The following is an 18,689-nucleotide window of genomic DNA, read 5'->3' on the forward strand; positions in this document are numbered from 1 at the left end:
CTGCCACTGCCTTTTTCTATTTCACTGCAAATTCAATTTTGCAGTTCCCTTGAAGCTCCCTTGTATAGCTGTGGATCAAACTAAATGACAGGTGTAATACCCTGACAGTTCCACAACTAAATTAAACTTTGTAATAAACCCACACAGACAAACAAAAACTTGCACATATTCCAACTTACAAACACACAAACACTTACATGCACACATTCTACATCATCCTGTGAGTCAATGCTGCACTGTGTAGCAGCAGGGTCTCTTGACCGTCAGATACTCGATTCTGATTGGTCAATCAGGTCAATCAGATTAGAATCTCTGAATAGCATTGACTATCAGACCATTACCATGAGCACTAAATGACAAATCAACAGATAACAATGAAATCTTTTTAAAATCAATAAAGAAAATTCTATAAATATATATATTTTGGCATATATATTTATAACTGATTGATTGATTTTGTAGATAATGTTCAGCGAGCAGGTCATCAAACGAGTGATCCAAAACACCTCCGCATCAATCTGTCTGCGTTCACCTCCGATGATGACCGGCTCGGTGAACTCTGTCCCTTTGGTCTGATTGGCTGAGACCCAACAGAGATTAAATCGATAACACCAATGAAAAATGCTTCTTATATTGAAGTGTACGATTACCGTGTCCCTGTTGTTAGGGCTTTGTTGCTAAATGAGATTTTAATTATGTAAAAGTGTGGGTGTGTAAAAAAAGAGCAAATATTTCCAAATGTCTAATGTTTGAATCTGCTGCACTGCATTACTGCAAGCCATGCCCTCATTGGAAATCTGCAGTTGATTGAATAGGATTTGGTACCTGGTATATGACTAATACCTGATTCAATGTCTCCTTAATACACTGCATTCTTCTGAATCAGCAACTTAGTACCTTGATTCCAAAGAAAACCCTGTTCCCCTACCTCTTCTATAAAGTTTTTAAAAGTGTTTGTGTTCTAGTCTCTTCTTGAAAAAACCCTTGTCTGCAGACCCCCTAACCACATTATGCTGTCCACTGTGTTATCCTTGTTATTCACTGGGAGGTTTCATATATGTGTGTGTGTGTGTGTGTGTGTGTGTGTGTGTGTGTGTGTGTGTGTGTGTGTGTGTGTGTGTGTGTGTGTGTGTGTGTGTGTGTGTGTGTTGTCGTGTACGTGCACGTTTGTGTTTGTGTGTTTGCGTCTGTGAATGTGTGTCTGTGTGTGTGTGTGTGTGTCTATCTGTGTCTGTGTGTGTGTGTGTGTGTGTATCTGTATGAGTGTCTCTGTATGTGTGTGTGTGTCTTTGTGTGTGTGTGTGTGTGTGTGTGTGTGTGTGTGTGTGTGTGTGTGTGTGTGTGTGTGTGTCTGCGTCTGTGTGTGTGTGCGTCTGTGTCTACCTGTGGGGGTTTGTGTTTGTGTGTGTGTGTGTGTGTGTGTGTGTGTGTGTGTGTGTGTGTGGGTGTGTCTGTGTGTGTGTGTGCGTCTGTGTGTGTGTGTGTGTGTTTGTGGTGCGTCCTCAGCACCTCCAGCTGACCATCCAGGCCCTGCAGGACGAGCTGCGGACCCAGAGGGACCTGAACCACCTCCTGCAGCAGGAGACGGGCCGGCCCGGGGACCACTTCTCCTCCATCGAGCTCAACGAGGAGAACTTCCGCCGGCTGCAGGCCGAGCACGACCGGCAGGCCAAGGAGCTCTTCCTGCTCAGGAAGACCCTGGAGGAGATGGAGCTGCGGATCGAGACCCAGAAGCAGACGCTGGGCGCCCGCGACGAGTCCATCAAGAAGCTGCTGGAGATGCTGCAGAGCAAGGGGCTGGCGGGGGGCCGCGGCATGGAGGAGGAGGAGCAGGAGAGGGCCCGGCGCATCGCCGAGGCCGAGGCCCAGCTGGGACACCTGGAGGTCATCCTGGACCAGAAGGACAAGGAGAACATCCACCTCAGAGAGGTACCACGGGGACAACAGTCTGTAGCACTGGTGCCTCAGCAGAGCTGGGAGTGTGTTACACAGCAGAACGTCTGGGGTTGCGTTCCTGTTTATTCACTAGGTGGCAGGAGTGAGCTTAGAGCGATGCTTCACTCATTTAGTCTGGCTTAATATCCTCCTTCTCGCCGTTGAATACATAAAGAGGGATGTACCAATAATCAATGACCCTGTCTGGAGATTTAAATTATCCATTTGACCTACTGTTCACTTGCATTCAATGCATTGATCCTGATATAAACATATATAGGTAATGTTTTTCAACACTGTGACACTAATGCATCTATTTCTTCTAATTGGTCTGGTTACGTTTCACTAGATGCGCCAGTGAGAAGCCATCCTGTCCCAAGGCAATGGAAACATGGCCCAGTCCCATTATTTGAGTCATTCATGCAATAACAATAAAGCTCAAACCACGAAAAAAACAAATGAATGGGTGGATCATCAAAGTAATATAGTATGAGTAAAACCTCCAAAGCCTGCTCCTTTTTTTATTAAATGCTGCTCGGGGGTGGATTCTTAGAATGAAGACAGTGTCTCGTAGGACCAATCAGTTAATTCTCTATGACCTATATAAGCTAACCCATGGATGAATAAGATGTAAGCAGGATGGCCCTAGCCCACTATGAGGTCACTGAGGTCTGCACCGTGCAAGTTATAATCATTATGAATATGGGATGCTTTTGAATTTATTCAATGGAAGGTAAGTGGGTGTTAAGACAAACATGCTAAATTGGTAAAATATTGAACATGGATTTTACCTTCCCTTCTCTTTACTAATGCAGTTAAATTAAATATGTTCAGGTTTTATGTGTAATACAGGTTGTAAACATATAGATACGTAATGACATATTTACCCAATATACTATTTTCTATGAACAGGTTAAAACAGAGCGATATAGATGTTGAGTGGCATGTTTTGTGATAATGAATCTTCCTTCAGGAGCTACACAGGAGAAATCAGCTGCATCAAGACCCGGGCAAAACCAAGGCTCTGCAGACCATCATCGAGATGAAGGTAAAACCACATGAAGAGTTCATGTGGAATCCCATAAAAACTGTCCAAGTGTTGTTGCTCTTGTTGTAACAACAAAAGAACAAACACATGATAAACCCAGCGACTTCACTTGACATGGGTAATCCACCTATGAGTAGCAGTAATGTATCAGTTTACTGTCAGTTTAGTATCGGTTTAGTAGTAACGTGGTCTTTGTTTAGTGTCAGTTTGGTATCAGTAAGTATCAACATGTTATCAGTTTAGTGTCGGTTTAGTGTCAGTTTAGTATCAGTTAGTATCAACATGGTCTTAGTTTAGTGTCAGTTGACACTTACTTGACATGTCAACATGATGCTAGTTGACACTCAATGAGGTTATCGAGAACCACACATCCCCCTATATTAAATGGAGTGTTCTCTGACCATTAACTGAATTATATTATATAATTAACAACAAGTTGAACAAAGCGTAAAGCAACTATCTATCTATCTTCAGACGTTTTCAATTGAATATCGTGTTTCATGTCTCATATGTGAAAGACAGTGATACTTTATAATAGCGAGATGTTATTTTACTACTCTACACCTCGCAACAAGTAACAATGACTTTAGATTTTTTGTGCAATTCAAATGCAATTAATAAAGTTTAATTATTTGAAAAACATTAAATGAGACAGAAACCAAGGGTACCAGATGCACATGTATAATAATTTGTTTTCAGTCAGATGCAAATATACTTAAAGTTACTGAAAATAAGCACGCCATCTGAATATCTTTCAAATTGGTCAGTTTGTATCCCTGGTTAATCGTCAGATGCAGCAGAATTGATGTGGCTAGCAGGGTTAGCTAATAGGGTTTAGTGAACAGGGTTAGTGAACAAGGGAACAGGGTTGGTGAACAGTGTAAGTGAACAGTGTTAGTGAACAGTCCTAGTGAACTGGGTTAGTGAACAGGGTTAGTGAACAGTGTTAGTGAACAGTGTTAGTGAACAGTGTTAGTGAACAGTGTTTGTGAACTGGGTTAGTGAACAGGGTTAGTGAACAGGGTTAGTGAACAGTGTTAGTGAACAGTGTTAGTGAACAGTGTTAGTGAACAGGGTTAGTGAACTGGGTTAGTGAACAGGGTTAGTGAACAGTATTAGTGAACAGGGTTAGTGAACAGTGTTAGTGAACTGGGTTAGTGAACAGGGTTAGTGAACAGTTTTAGTGAACAGTGTTAGTGAACAGGGTTAGGCAATAGTGAACAGGGTTAGTGAACAAGGGAACAGGGTTGTGAACAGTCTTAGTGAACTGTGTTAGTGAACAGTGTTAGTGAACAGTGTTAGTGAACAGGGTTAGTGAACAGTTTTAGTGAACAGTGTTAGTGAACAGGGTTAGGCAATCGTGAACAGGGTTAATGAAATGGATTAGTGAATAGTGTTAGTGAACAGTGTTAGGGAACAGGGTTAGGTAACAGTGAACAGGGTTAGTGAACATTGTTAGTGAACAGGGTAAGGTAATAGTGAACAGGGTTAGTAAACAGGGTTAATGAACAGTGTTAGTGAACAGTGTTAGGGAACAAGGTTAGGTAACAGTGAACTGGGTTAGTGAACAGGGTTAGTGAACAGGGTTAGTGAACAGTGTTAGGGAACAGGGTTAGGGAACAGGGTTAGGTAACAGTGAACAGGGTTAGTGAAAATTGTTAGTGAACAGGGTTAGGTAACAGTGAACTGGGTTAGTGAACAGGGTTAGTGAACAGTGTTAGTGAATAGGGTTAGGGAACTGGGTTAGTGAACAGGGTTAGTGAACAATATTAGTGAACAGGGTTAGTGAACAGTGTTAGTGAACTGGGTTAGTGAACAGGGTTAGTGAACAGTTTTAGTGAACAGTGTTAGTGAACAGGGTTAGGCAATAGTGAACAGGGTTAGTGAACAAGGGAACAGGGTTGTGAACAGTCTTAGTGAACTGTGTTAGTGAACAGTGTTAGTGAACAGTGTTAGTGAACAGGGTTAGTGAACAGTTTTAGTGAACAGTGTTAGTGAACAGGGTTAGGCAATCGTGAACAGGGTTAATGAAATGGGTTAGTGAATAGTGTTAGTGAACAGTGTTAGGGAACAGGGTTAGGTAACAGTGAACAGGGTTAGTGAACATTGTTAGTGAACAGGGTAAGGTAATAGTGAACAGGGTTAGTAAACAGGGTTAATGAACAGTGTTAGTGAACAGTGTTAGGGAACAAGGTTAGGTAACAGTGAACTGGGTTAGTGAACAGGGTTAGTGAACAGGGTTAGTGAACAGTGTTAGGGAACAGGGTTAGGGAACAGGGTTAGGTAACAGTGAACAGGGTTAGTGAAAATTGTTAGTGAACAGGGTTAGGTAACAGTGAACTGGGTTAGTGAACAGGGTTAGTGAACAGTGTTAGTGAATAGGGTTAGGGAACAGGGTTAGGTAACAGTGAACTGGGTTAGTGAACAGTGTTAGTGAACAGGGTTAGTGAACAGTGTTAGTGAACAGTGTTAGGTAACAGGGTTAGGTAACAGTGAACTGGGTTAGTGAACTGGGTTAGTGAACATTGTTAGCGAACAGGGTTAGGGAACAGGGTTAGGTAACAGTGAACAGTGTTAGTGAACAGTGTTAGGGAACAGGGTTAGGTAACAGTGAACTGGGTTAGTGAACAGTGTTAGGGAACAGGGTTGTGTAACAGTGAACTGGGTTAGTGAATAAAACATGGGTGCTGTAGAGAGGGAGGATCCAGGGCAGCCGCATAGCGCTGATATCACTTCCTCAAAATAAATCATGACATCACCTCTGGACCGACGGCTCTCAGTGGACCAGCCCCTCTGCATCATGTGATCACCACGGTCAGGTGACCATCATGGTCATGTGATCATCCTGTTTTGGGGTTTGTGTACAGAGGAGACAGAAAGGGTTCCTCCATCACTGAGGAGCTCCCAGCCTGTTAACACACACTGGTCTGTTGACGGGATAGAGCTCGTAGCCCCGTCTCCATCGCTGGCTCCCTCGCTTGCTCTATTCCTGCCTCGCCCGCCCTCTCTCGCTCACCAGAGACGGAGCACGCTGCGCCCTGCGTTCTGCTTGCGTGCCGCTGCCATGGAAACAGGTGTGGTTGTTGATGACAGGGAGAGGCCAGTGTGCAGAGACAGGGAGAGAGGGAGAGCGAGAGAGAGGGGAAATAGAGGGATGCACAGAGAGAGAGTATATTTAGTGGCCAGGTGGATGTTCCTCTGAAAGCCTTTGGAGGGGATTATATATCTCAGTCTTCAAGGTACCGTGCTTTGACTTATTAATTCAAACATAGACTTTGCTTTGACCTATCTATTCCGACAATTTCTGCTCTTAAAGTGATGGGAGTGATGTGAACCAATGGAAATGAGATGTGGAACACTTTCTTGCACACCGATCAGGAGAATAGTCCTGCATGGTTTCTGGTTCAGCGGTAGGACTGTATCTGTACAGCCTGTTCATCTGACCCTGGCTCAGTGGTAGGACTGTATCTGTACAGGCTGTTCATCTGACCCTGGCTCAGTGGTACGACTGTATCTGTACACACTGTTCATCTGACCCTGGCTCAGTGGTACGACTGTATCTGTACACGCTGTTCATCTGACCCTGGCTCAGTGGTACGACTGTATCTGTACAGGCTGTTCATCTGACCCTGGCTCAGTGGTAGGACTGTATCTGTACAGGCTGTTCATTCAGCTGGTCCACTGGTCCACCGTCCTGGTTGACCGGTGGACCGTTGGAGAAGCACTCCAACGAAGATGGGGAACATGACATAACAATTCTGTGATAACAAGGTGAGAGTGAGATGAGAGATAAACACAAACACACACAAACATAGCAACTCAGAGACACAGAGACTGATAGAGAGAGAGAGAGAGAGAGAGAGAGAGAGAGAGAGAGAGAGAGAGAGAGAGAGAGAGAGTAGTAGAGCACAATAGTAGATAGAGCCTGGCCACTCCTAAAGACGTTGTAGTATTTATTTAAAAACCCTATTAAGCTGTTGGCTTTGCTCAGAGCTCCTCTTCCCCTACACAGTGTGTGTGTGTGTGTGTGTGTGTGTGTGTGTGTGTGTGTGTGTGTGTGTGTGTGTGTGTGTGTGTGTGTGTGTGTGTGTGTGTGTGTGTGTGTGTGTAGGAAGTTTCCAAATGCTGATTAATATACAGCTGGCTTGGCATCACAAGCACTGAATAGTGCGCTTTTGATTTCCCCTGCAATTACTGCAGTATCTCTGGACCAATTCAAGAGATATTTTTGACTCGGTTTATTTGGTGGGGCTGGTCCCCCCCCCTCCACTGTCTGAGCTTTGTGTGTCCTCAGGGTCTGTGCTGTGTCCGTCCGTCCGTCCGTCCGTCCGGTCTGAGTTGTGTGTCCTCTGCGTCTCTCTGCTCCAGGACACCAAGGTAGCGTCGCTGGAGCGCAGCCTGCGGGACCTGGAGGACGAGATCCAGATGCTGAAGGCCAGCGGCCTGCTGAACACGGAGGACCGTGAGGAGGAGATCAAGCAGATGGAGGTCTACAAGAACCACTCCAAGTTCATGAAGTCCAAGGTACAGCTATTTATAGAGCACTGCCAACCCCCCCCCCCCCCCCCCCCCCACACACACACGCACATTGCTAATGAACAAGCAGTCTGTTGAATTAAATGGATGACAATACTAGCCAAGTGTTAAGTTGGCAGCTCAGAAGCTCTTAAAGCAGAGAGGAACTCTGTCAAGAACCGTCAAACTATTAAATGAGTAGCTGCATCCTTTGACAACGTCCTTTAGAGTTGACAGTGAATCGGTTCACTGCTGAATCACTGCAGCCTTCAGCAGTTCAAACTGTAATACTGTATATTTCACGTCAATACACTGATTCTTTTACACGTGTGCAAACGCTAAAGTGCCGTTTATGTTCCATCCAGTAACATAAGCAGTATATTTTGACTTATCATCACATAGGGGTTACTGAACTCCTACTGTGGTGTTCTCTATGTAGGCTCCATCACTCATATCCACTGCATGGAGTGGTGAGAGAGCAGGAGTAGCCTGCAGTCTGGCATTATGCTTGCTTATCGAGATGCATCTCTCTCTCTCTCTCTCGCTCTCTTGCGCACTCTCGCTCTCGCTCTCATGCATGCTCTCCTCTCTCGCTCTCTCTCTCTTCCTCTCCCTGTCTCTCCCTCTCTCTCTCTCTCGCTCTCTCTCTCTCCCTCTCCCTGTCTCTCCCTCTCTCTCTCTCTCTCTCTCGCTCCCTCTCCCTCTCCCTGTCTCTCCCTCTCTCTCTCTCTCTCTCTCTCTCTCTCTCTCTCGCTCTCTCTCTCTCTCCCTCTCCCTGTCTCTCCCTCTCTCTCTCTCTATCTCTCCCTCCCTCTCTCTCCCTCTCTCTCGCTCTCTCTATCTCTCCCTCCCTCTCTCTCTCTCCACTGTGTTTGTGAGGGGATGGTGAATTATAAACGATGCATAACACATGATAGATAACACATGTATAACACATAATGTATAACACATAATTTATAACACATGATGTATAACACATAATGTATAACACATGATGTATATCACATAATGTACAATACATAATGTATAACACATGATGTCACATAATGTATAACACATGTATTACACATGAATAACACATGATTTAAAACACAATGTATAACACATGGTATGGAAGTAAATCTGTGCCATCGGATTTAAAAATAAAAAGCCAGTGAATTCTAAGCACTGAATATTAACTTATCTGTTTTTTTTGCCTCTGAATTAAACGCTTAATTATTATTTTTTTCAATTTAAAAAAATGCAAAATCAATATTCAACTGCTTCAATATTTTCAACGTCCCCAAATTCAACATGCCAAACTCAGCTGCAAAATTCAATGTATGAAATTCAGCGTTAACACCGGGGAATGCAAGGAAGAGCAATCGATCCTAGATGCTAAAGCACGGTCAAGCAAGGAGAGCGAGCGGGTGTTACACAGAATTCTGCGACCCACCCTAAAGGTTGACCCCAGGGTGCTGTTGCACATTTTCTGCAACATGCACGAGTTTGAAGCGTAGAAAGGCATGAAGTCGATCACGTGCGGAAACATGCAGGACTTTAAAACTTAAAGGTCCCATGACATGCTACCAGGTGTGAGTTGATTAGCCGTTACAAGCCGATTTGGAAATCTGTCCCTTATGACATCACAGGTTGGCATGTCCACCTGATGTGTGACGGATAGATGAGCAACGTTTGCAACAGTGCACTGGGTAGGCTGGTAGACTGATCTATCCAGCACACATCTAGGTGGACATGCCCACCTGTGATGTCCTAAGGGACAGAGTTCCAAAACGGCTTGTAACAGCTTATCAGCCCTCAACTGGTGGCATGTCATGGGACCTTTAACATTTGTATCGTCATCGATCACAACACATGATGTATGACACATGTATACTACATGATGTATAACACATGTATAACACATGATGTATAACACATTTATACCACATGATGTGTAACACATGATGTATAACACATGTATACCACATGATGTATAACACATGATGTATAACACATGATGTATAACACATGATGTATAACACATGTATAACACATGATGTATAATAAATGTATAACACATGATGTATAACACATGATGTATAACACATGAATGTGTAACACATGATGTATAACATGTATAACACATGATGTATAATAAATGTATAACACTTGTATAACACATGATGTATGATAAATGTAGAGCACATGTATAACACATGATGTATAATAAATGTATAACACATGATGTATAACACATGATGTATAACACATGATGTATAACACATGATGTATAACACATGATTTACAACACATGTATAACACATGATGTATAATAAATGTATAACACATGATGTATAACACATGATTAACACATTATGTATAATAAATGGATAACACATGATGTATAACACATGTATAACACATGATGTATAATAAATGATGTATTACACATGATTTATAATAAATTATGTATTACACATGATTTATACCACATATAACACATGATATATAACATATGATATCTAATACTTTGTGTGTGTGTGTGTGTGTGTGTGTGTGTGTGTGTGTGTGTGTGTGTGTGTGTGTGTGTGTGTGTGTGTGTGTGTGTGTGTGTGTGTGTGTGTGTGTGTGTGTGTGTGTGTGTGTGTGTGTGTGTGCATGTGTGTGCGAATGTTTCCAGATCGACCAGCTCAAACAGGAGCTGTCGAAGAAGGAGTCTGAGCTGCTGGCCCTGCAGACCAAACTGGAGACCCTGAACAACCAGAACTCGGACTGCAAGCAGCACATCGAAGTGCTCAAAGAGTCTCTCACTGCCAAAGAGCAACGTGCAGCCATCCTGCAGACAGAGGTACCAGCATGCAGACCACTGGTGTCACCATTACACCATGTTGGCCAGTCCTCAGTCATTTAGTGTGAAACCTTTACAAATGTATTTATTTGCTCTGAGTCTGTGCTTCACTCTGAGCTCCCTGTGTCTGTGCTGGCGCTCTGAGCTCCCTGTGTCTGTGCTGGCGCTCTGAACTCCCTGTGTCTGTGCTGGCGCTCTGAACTCCCTGTGTCTGTGCTGGCGCTCTGAGCTCCTGTGTCTGTACTGCTGCAGGTGGATGCTCTGCGTCTGCGTCTGGAGGAGAAGGAGTCCTTCCTGAGTAAGAAGACCAAGCAGCTTCAGGACATGACTGAGGAGAAGGGCACCCTAACCGGCGAGATCAGGGACATGAAAGACATGCTGGAGGTCAAGGAGAGGAAGATCAATGTGCTACAGAAGAAGGTGAGGGCTGCTGGAGTCCAACCCTTCAGCCAGGGGGAAGCCAGTAGAGGGGCTGCTGCTTAGAGTGTGTGTGTTTTTGTGTGTGTCTGTGTGGGTATATTGGTGTGTGTGGTGTGTGTTTGTGTGTGTGTGTGTGTGTGTGTGTGTGTGTGTGTGTGTGTGTGTGTGTGTGTGTGTGTGTGTGTGTGTGTGCGTGTGTGCGTGTGCGTGTGTGTGTGTGTGTGTGTGTATGTGTGTGTGTTTGAGGGTGTGTTTGTGTGTGTGTGTGTGTGTTGGTGTGTGTGTGTCTTCGGGTCGGGGTGTGGGTCGCTGTGTGTATGGCGCTATATCACAGCTCTCGGTGCTCTGCCAGGTCCTATCAGGCCCTGTGTCTCTCTGAGGAGGAAGTAGGTTAGCACAGAGGCCCAGTGCTCCATTAAGACGCCATAGGATATCTGGTGCTCTGAGGAGGGGCTGCGGGCTGGAAGGGGACCAAGACATTTCTGCCTCAGCTGCTTCACTGTGCTATAAATACATTCTTATGCCGCTTTTCCACCGCACATGTAGCTCGACTCGACACGACTCGACACGACACGACTCGACACGGTAGCAGCACGGGTGCTTTTCCACCGCAAATAGTACCTCCTGGACGTGGGCGGGGTCGGCTGCGCGAAAGGGCCGTGACGTATTTGTGTACGCGACGCAAACAACACATACGCAACCCACACATGGACAGAACCCACATAACAACAATGGAGGACATCGATCGCATTACTATTATTAGCTGGCATGTTGAAGAAGTTGGAGAAGTGGAACATGTTGGCTGCGGCGCTGCTATGGATGTTACCAGCATGGTTGCCATGTCGCTCTCGTGACTTCGTCACACTCTCTGGCCAATCAGTCGCCGGCCGTCTGCCGACGTCACCTTTTAGCATCGGCTCAGCTCGCTTGGAACCTAGAACGAGTAGGTACTAGAAAAAGCAGCCACTTCAGGTACCAGATACCATGGTACCGCGGTGGAAACGCAAAAAATGCGAGCTGAGTCGAGTCGTGTCGAGCTGGTACCATGCAGTGGAAAAGCGGCATTAGAGTTGCTCTCTCTCCCAGTACACTGACCTGCAAGTCACCCCAACCCCCCTCCTTGCTGTAGTCCCCATGTCTCTACCCCCGTACCCCTGTACGCTCTACCATGGTCCTGCTGCCCCCCCATGTTGTTCCCAATTGATCAATTAGTTGTACCCTCCTTTCTTATCAATCTTTAAAAAGATTGTTCTTTCTGCATCAGAGAGATTCAGAAGGACATGAACATTTGAAGCGTCTCATCTCAATAGCTGCGGTATAGTGGATAAGTTACTGTGAGAAGTGTTTAATGTAGTTCTTTAAAGATTTCTCCTGGATGATAAGCCCTCATATGCTTCAGCAGCACTGGGACTGATGTCACACTTGGACACTATTAGTCTGTGGACTTGATCTCAAGGTAATTCATTATGGCTCTCTACTGCTTTTACTCTCTCTCTCTCTCTCTCTCTCTCTCTCTCTCTGCCTCTCTTTCTCTCTCTCTCTCTCTCTCTCTCTCTCTCTCTCTCTCTCTCTCTCTCTCTCTCTCTCTCTCCCCCGCTGTCAGATTGAGAACCTCCAGGAGCAGCTGAGGGATAAGGACAAGCAGCTGGGGAACCTGAAGGACCGCGTCAAGTCCCTGCAGACCGACTCCAGCAACACGGACACGGCGCTGGCCACCCTGGAGGAAGCGCTGTCCGAGAAGGTACCAGCTCCTCTACATGGTTATCATACTGTCACGTACCAGCACAGGCTCCTCCCCCACGGTCACCTCACCTCACCTCACCTGTGACAGTGTCACTGTCACAGGTCTCAGCCTTCTAGTTAGAAGTACCATGTGTTACATTTACACACATACATGCATCACAACATTATTGTACACAACTTAAGTCAATTTCAACATTCAAAGATCAAAAAAACACTATACCTTGATATATTTGTTCAAAATGAATCCACAGTATTTATCCGTATTTTACGAACCAAAACTGAAACCAAATGTTACAATTTAATTGAATATGCAAAAAATAGATGAGGCAGGGCGAATAGAAATGGAGGAATGAAGCTGGAAGGTCACACAGGGACATGAGGGGGGTCAGGTGTGGAGAAGGGCAGGGAAGCACAGGTGAGGAAGCAGCCATCTAGGGTGTACAATAGGATATGACAGAGACAGAGGTAATAATAATAATAATACATTTAATTTAGAGGCGCCTTTCAAGACACCGAAGGTCACCTTACAGAGCATATAGTCATCATAAATCGTTTAAAAAAAAACAAGAAATTGTGGAAAAAATAAATAAACATAATAAAAAAAATAATAATAATAAAATTAAAATAAAAAGACAAAACAAAACAAACAAACAATCACGTTAGACGTTGTGTGCGAGTTTGAACAGGTGAGTTTTGAGTTGTGACTTGAAGGTTGTAAGGGTGTCTGACTGTTTTATGTGTGGGGGGAGGGAGTTCCAGAGCCTGGGTGCTGAACAGCTGAATGACCGGGAACCCATTGTAGTGAGTCGTGATGGGATACATAGTAGTCCAGCAGAGGCTGAGCGGAGGGAGCGGGAGGGAGTGTATTCTTGGAGGAGGTCGCAGAGGTAACTGGGGGCTAGGTTGTGGAGAGCTTTGTAGGTGAGGAGTAGGGTTTTGTATTGGATGCGGTAGTGTACTGGGAGCCAGTGAAGTTGGATGAGGACAGGGGTGATGTGGTCAGATGATTTGGTGCGGGTGATGATCCGGGCGGAGTCTGGCGATGTTGCGGAGGTGGAAGAATGCAGTCCGGGTGATGTTGTGAATATGGGGTGCGAATGAGAGGGTGTTGTCCAGGATGACGCCGAGGCTCTTGACTTTGGAGGAGAAGGGTACTGGGAATCCATCGATGATTATGAGTGGAGCTGGGGTGTGTTGTGATTTAGTGAGGGTGGATTTGGATCCGATGAGCAGGTGGCAGCCATCTTGGATGAACACAGGGAAAAAGGCAAAAACAGTATCCATCAAGGTGATCAACTTTATCAAGAAATCTAACCCTTACCTGCCCCTTAATTACATTACATTGTCACTGTTAGTAACAATGTAATGAAAAATTCATACTCTCGGCTGTGTCTGTGTGCGTGTTTTTTTATTGTGCCATTCTGGTGTGTGTGTGTGTGTGTGTGTGTGTGTGTGTGTGTGTGTGTGTGTGTGTGTGTGTGTGTGTGTTTGTGTTTGTGTGTTTGTGTGTGTGTGTGTGTGTTTGTGTTTGTGTGTTTGTGTGTGTGTGTGTGTGTGTGTGTGTGTGTGTGTGTGTGTGTGTGTGTGTGTGTGTGTGTGTGTGTGTGTGTGTGTGTGTGTGTGTGTGTGTTCGTGGCCAGGAGCGGATTATCGAGCGTCTAAAGGACCAAAGAGAAAGGGAAGACAGGGAGCGCTTGGAAGAGGTGGAGTCGTATAAGAAGGAGAACAAGGACTTCAAGGAGAAGATCAACACCCTGCAGCTGGAGCTCACAGAGAAGGAGGTCAGTGTAACAGAAGAGGAGGGAGTCGTGTCAGGCGTGTGTTGGAGGGCTCACTGCTGCTTTCTGTGTGTAACCACCTGCAGTCCAACCTCATCGATCTGAAAGATCATGCTTCCTCGCTGGCCACCTCCAGCCTGAAGAAGGACTCTAAGCTCAAGACGCTGGAGATGGCCATTGAGCAGAAAAAGGAGGAGTGTAGTAAGTTGGAGACCCAGTTACAAAAGGTAGGCCTTCATTTAATGTGCTTGGTTTGATCTCCAGATATTTCACCGTTATGAATCAAACACTAACATTTAATATAACTTGTTGTTAAAAATGGTTTGATTAGCGTTCAATTTAATACCTTCATGTATTTGCCTCAATTTGCTCATCTTTCAAATGAATATATAATTGTATTCATTTGAAAGATAAGTACATCTGAGTTATGGTAAATATTTTTATATATATATTGGTTTCTTAGTTAGCCAATTCAGTGCTCACAGGAAATAAAGTCTAATTGATTAAATAATATTAGATTTTTATATATATATATATAAATCTAATATTATTTATATATATTATTATTTATTGAATAAATAATATTAGATTTATATTTATATATATATATATATATATATATATATATATATATATATATATATATATATATATATATATATATATATATATATATATATATAAATCTAATATTATTTATTCAATTAGACTTTATTTCCTGTGAGCACTGAATTGGCTAACTAAGAAACCTTAAAATGCTACTGACTATCCATCCACTAACCCATGTTACACATTACTAACTCCCTATTTACTCTTTACTCCTTGTGGTACTCCCATCCTAACACGTCTCACATGTATGTCTGTAGAACAGGACTCTGGAGTACCTCTGTCTTAACATGTGTGTTCTCTCGTCAGCCTGTTATCTCCTTCTGGCTAAAGCTAAATGCTAACTGTGCTCTCCCGGGTCCTACCCCCGTTCCCTCACCCTTCCTCCCCCTGACCTCGACCCCTCGACTCTCCTCTCTCCCCCTCGACAACATCCCTTTTTGCAATGTAAAGCAAGCTGAGCAGCTATTCAGTCAGATGAACAATCCTGTAAGTCCTCCCTCTCTGGAGCCTCTGAGGCCCATATTGAAGCATGAGGACACTGCCGCACGGTGCCGCGGCGCTGGGCGCTCACGCCCGTGTCTTTCTGTGCTTTGGCCCTAAGGCGCCCCGATGCATGATGCACTGTGTTGGTGTTGTGTGAGCACACTTCTCCCAGTGGACACTTGGTCCTGGTCCTTCTCGACCCTTTCTCTTATTTTGGAACTTTACCTCACTTGGTGAGAGTAGATTGAGTATACATATTTTTTTGTTTGTCTCCTTTGAAATGGTTCTGCATCTGGATTATAAGCGGATGGTTTTTGCTTATATGTAGCACAGTTTTTTGGTTAATTATTTCACAAGGATTTTTCCAGTGCTGTTAAACATTAAATGAGTAAATTCCTTAAAACTGAGACTTATCTTAAAGAAAAAGACCTTGAGCTCCTCATGCTTCAAATATGATCTTATTGGATTCCGTCGTTTCACTCGGACCCTCTTGTATCTTCAATCTCGTTGTTCTTTGACTGGGCATTGCAGACTGTCCAGCTCTGTTGGACCTGCATGACCGTGGTGTAGCTATGACGTTGCATGACCTGCTGTTGCTGTCGCCACGCTTTAGTGTTGTGTGGATGTTGTTTAAAACATGGTTAGATGCCCGCTGTAGTTGTGTATCGATTGACCTTCTGGTAAGATGTTCCTTTGGCTTTGTGTACCTCTTGGTTTCTTTGTCAGTTTTTTGGTTGCACAACATTCTGAAAGGTGGTGTCCAACAGACTAGTTTCAAACCGTAGTCATTGATTATATTAACTTAGTCAGAAGTCTGAAGTAACCAACTGTGACTTTTAATAATAGAAACAATCCACTGTTTCTGATATAATTGAGGAGGAACGTGATTATCTTTTAGTTTTACACCAGATGTGAGACGGATCGCCATTACAAGCCAATGCAAAATCTGCCTTGCCCTGTAACATAGTGAAATCACAGGTGTCCACCTAGATGTATGATGGATATATTAGTGTACATGTTGGCACTGTCCACTGGGTAGGCTGGTAGGCTAATCTCTCCATCATAGATCTAGGTGGACACTATATAATAGCTCTGTTATAGGGCTCTTTATAATAGTTATGTTAAAGAGCTCTTTAACAGCTCTGTTAAAGAGCTCTATGCAATAGCTCTGATAAAGAGCTATTTATCATAGCTCTGGTAAAGAGCTCTATGTCATAGCTCTGGTAAAGCTAATGAGGCAGCAGCAGTATTCATGCCAATGTATTCCATGCTTTACAAGGAGAGGGACAGAAACAGGCTAACTCAAGGGTGCTGGTGATAGAACTCCCCTCAGCGACGCTAGTGTGGTGTGGTGTGTGTGTCCGTATCTGTATGGTTATGTGTTCTGTTTCTGTCCGTTCCTCTGTGTGTGTGTGTGTGTGTGTGTGTGTGTGTGTGTGTGTGTGTGTGTGTGTATGTGTGTGTGTGTGTGTGTGTGTGTGTGTGTGTGTGTGTGTGTGTGTGTGTGGACTGTATATACTGTATATAACTGCCTCCCCCCCGCTGCAGAAGGCCCATGAGGTGGATCACTGCGGCCCCAGAGGGACCTCGGACTACCTGGAGCGGGTGAGGCTGCTGGAGAAGGAGGTGTCCTACTACAAGGAGGAGTCGGTCAAGGCCCAGGCGGAGACAGAGCGCCTGCTGGACATCCTGCGGGAGGTGGAGACGGAGAAGAACGACAAGGACAAGAAGATTGCTGAGCTGGAGAGGTGAGCACACAACCACTCCATCATCGAGACAGAAGCCTTACAGTATGAACTGATTTCTGATATTAAGTATCTTTTTAACTAACATACACTATATATATGATCTGTCTATGGAAGCTAACCCATGAAAACCTAGGTTTTCTAGGGTTGGGACAAGTCATAAATAATAGTAATTCTACCATAAAGACACCATTAAATTCAGTCTAGTCCATTAGCAAGTCACTGGCTAGATTAACCTTAATACAATCCAAGCACTCCTATTATGAAAATACATAATGTTGATACACAATATACATCAATTCATAATAATTGAATTAATTGTTGTTGACGGTTATGCTAATATTATAAAAAATAAAGGTTTCAAACTTTGTGCATTTTTCAAGATAATGAGATAAAACCCATGTCTTTTTCTCAGTTAAATTTTTATTTGAACAGTTCCTGCTCTGCATTAGTAACGTGAAACATAAATTCATGAAGCACAAACTATTTAAGCGAACAGAATTATGAAAGAATAAAGCTCACTAAATGGCTGTTCTTGTTCGCCTGTCCTTATCCAGGGTCAGGGTCCAACCAAACAACTGCTGCCATGTCTAGACTAACAGCAGACCTAACCCCTTTAAGAAATGGTGCACAAAACAAACATTGTCAATCAATAAATATTTAATGGGTTCAATTCTTAATGGTGATTAATCCATTAATCATTAATCATTAAAATCCCTAATACAAATAATTGTTGATAAATGGAAAAACTGTTAATGGTTATTCTAGCATTACAAAAAATAGATGTTGATAATTGAATGGACCATTGTTAATGGTTATTCTGGTATTATAAAAACACTGAGTTGATAATATAATAAACTGGTGTTTTTCTGGTATAGAGGTTGATAGTATGATCAATTGTTTAAGGATCTGGCCGCCGGTTTGTTAAGACCCCAGGTTAGTTGTTGACATATTTTATGTTAAGATGTAAATCAGATATTATTTTGGTTCACCTCACCTCCCGTAGTGGTCGAGGAACGTTGCAGAATTGGGCAGTTGTCTATCAATTGACATCCGATCCCAAAGGAGTGCTCAGCAGCTCCCATATCCCCGTATCTATGCTCTGTTCAACCCTGGTTCTCTTCTAGTGGCCACAAATGGACAAATGATTTTGTCTGGATTCTGCGTTTGCACGCCACTGCACATGCTCACAGACTTGGAGACTGAGAGGCCAGCAGTTAGAATAGTTTAATACTGAAAGTCCTTTTCACGAGCAGGTTGGAATACTATGGATCCAACGGCGGATCATTTACTGCTTTGACCCGCTGGACGCAGTGAACAGAGGGGGAAAAGCTACGACTGTGTTTAGTTGACAGTTCTTCACACATTCTCACAACTGAACGCTCTTGTTTTCAGAAATCAGAATTGCCTAGTTTGCCCCATTGCCTATCAGCAGCCACTATCTAAACACAGAGTCATAACTGTGCATCACAGTCTCTCAGTCCGAGCATGTGCAGTGGCTTGCAAACACCCAATAGAAATGGGTGAATTTGTCGGATTAGAGGCACTATTGGAGGGAGCTACCTGGCCTGGGCTGTTTGTAT

The 18,689-nt window shown here is 43.8% G+C and overlaps 1 protein-coding gene across 6 annotated transcripts in view; it reads left to right on the forward strand.

Moving 5' to 3' along the window:
* Nucleotides 1-18,689, forward strand: part of erc2 (ELKS/RAB6-interacting/CAST family member 2) — a 55,500-nt gene that overhangs the window by 25,580 nt on the left and 11,231 nt on the right. For 5 of the 6 annotated variants that reach the window (XM_060068956.1, XM_060068961.1, XM_060068962.1 and 2 more), the window contains 10 exons: nt 1,507-1,929; nt 2,909-2,983; nt 7,352-7,507; nt 10,161-10,328; nt 10,581-10,748; nt 12,352-12,489; nt 14,132-14,272; nt 14,356-14,496; nt 15,329-15,364; nt 16,910-17,109. In XM_060068956.1, the coding sequence (XP_059924939.1) occupies nt 1,507-1,929; nt 2,909-2,983; nt 7,352-7,507; nt 10,161-10,328; nt 10,581-10,748; nt 12,352-12,489; nt 14,132-14,272; nt 14,356-14,496; nt 15,329-15,364; nt 16,910-17,109 (1,646 nt within the window). The remainder of the gene's footprint in view (nt 1-1,506; nt 1,930-2,908; nt 2,984-7,351; nt 7,508-10,160; nt 10,329-10,580; nt 10,749-12,351; nt 12,490-14,131; nt 14,273-14,355; nt 14,497-15,328; nt 15,365-16,909; nt 17,110-18,689) is intronic. The other variant, XM_060068960.1, reaches the window with a different exon arrangement.

The sequence above is a fragment of the Gadus macrocephalus genome, chromosome 13, assembly GCF_031168955.1.
Source record: "Gadus macrocephalus chromosome 13, ASM3116895v1".
In the NCBI taxonomy this organism is placed as follows: Eukaryota; Metazoa; Chordata; class Actinopteri; order Gadiformes; family Gadidae; genus Gadus; species Gadus macrocephalus.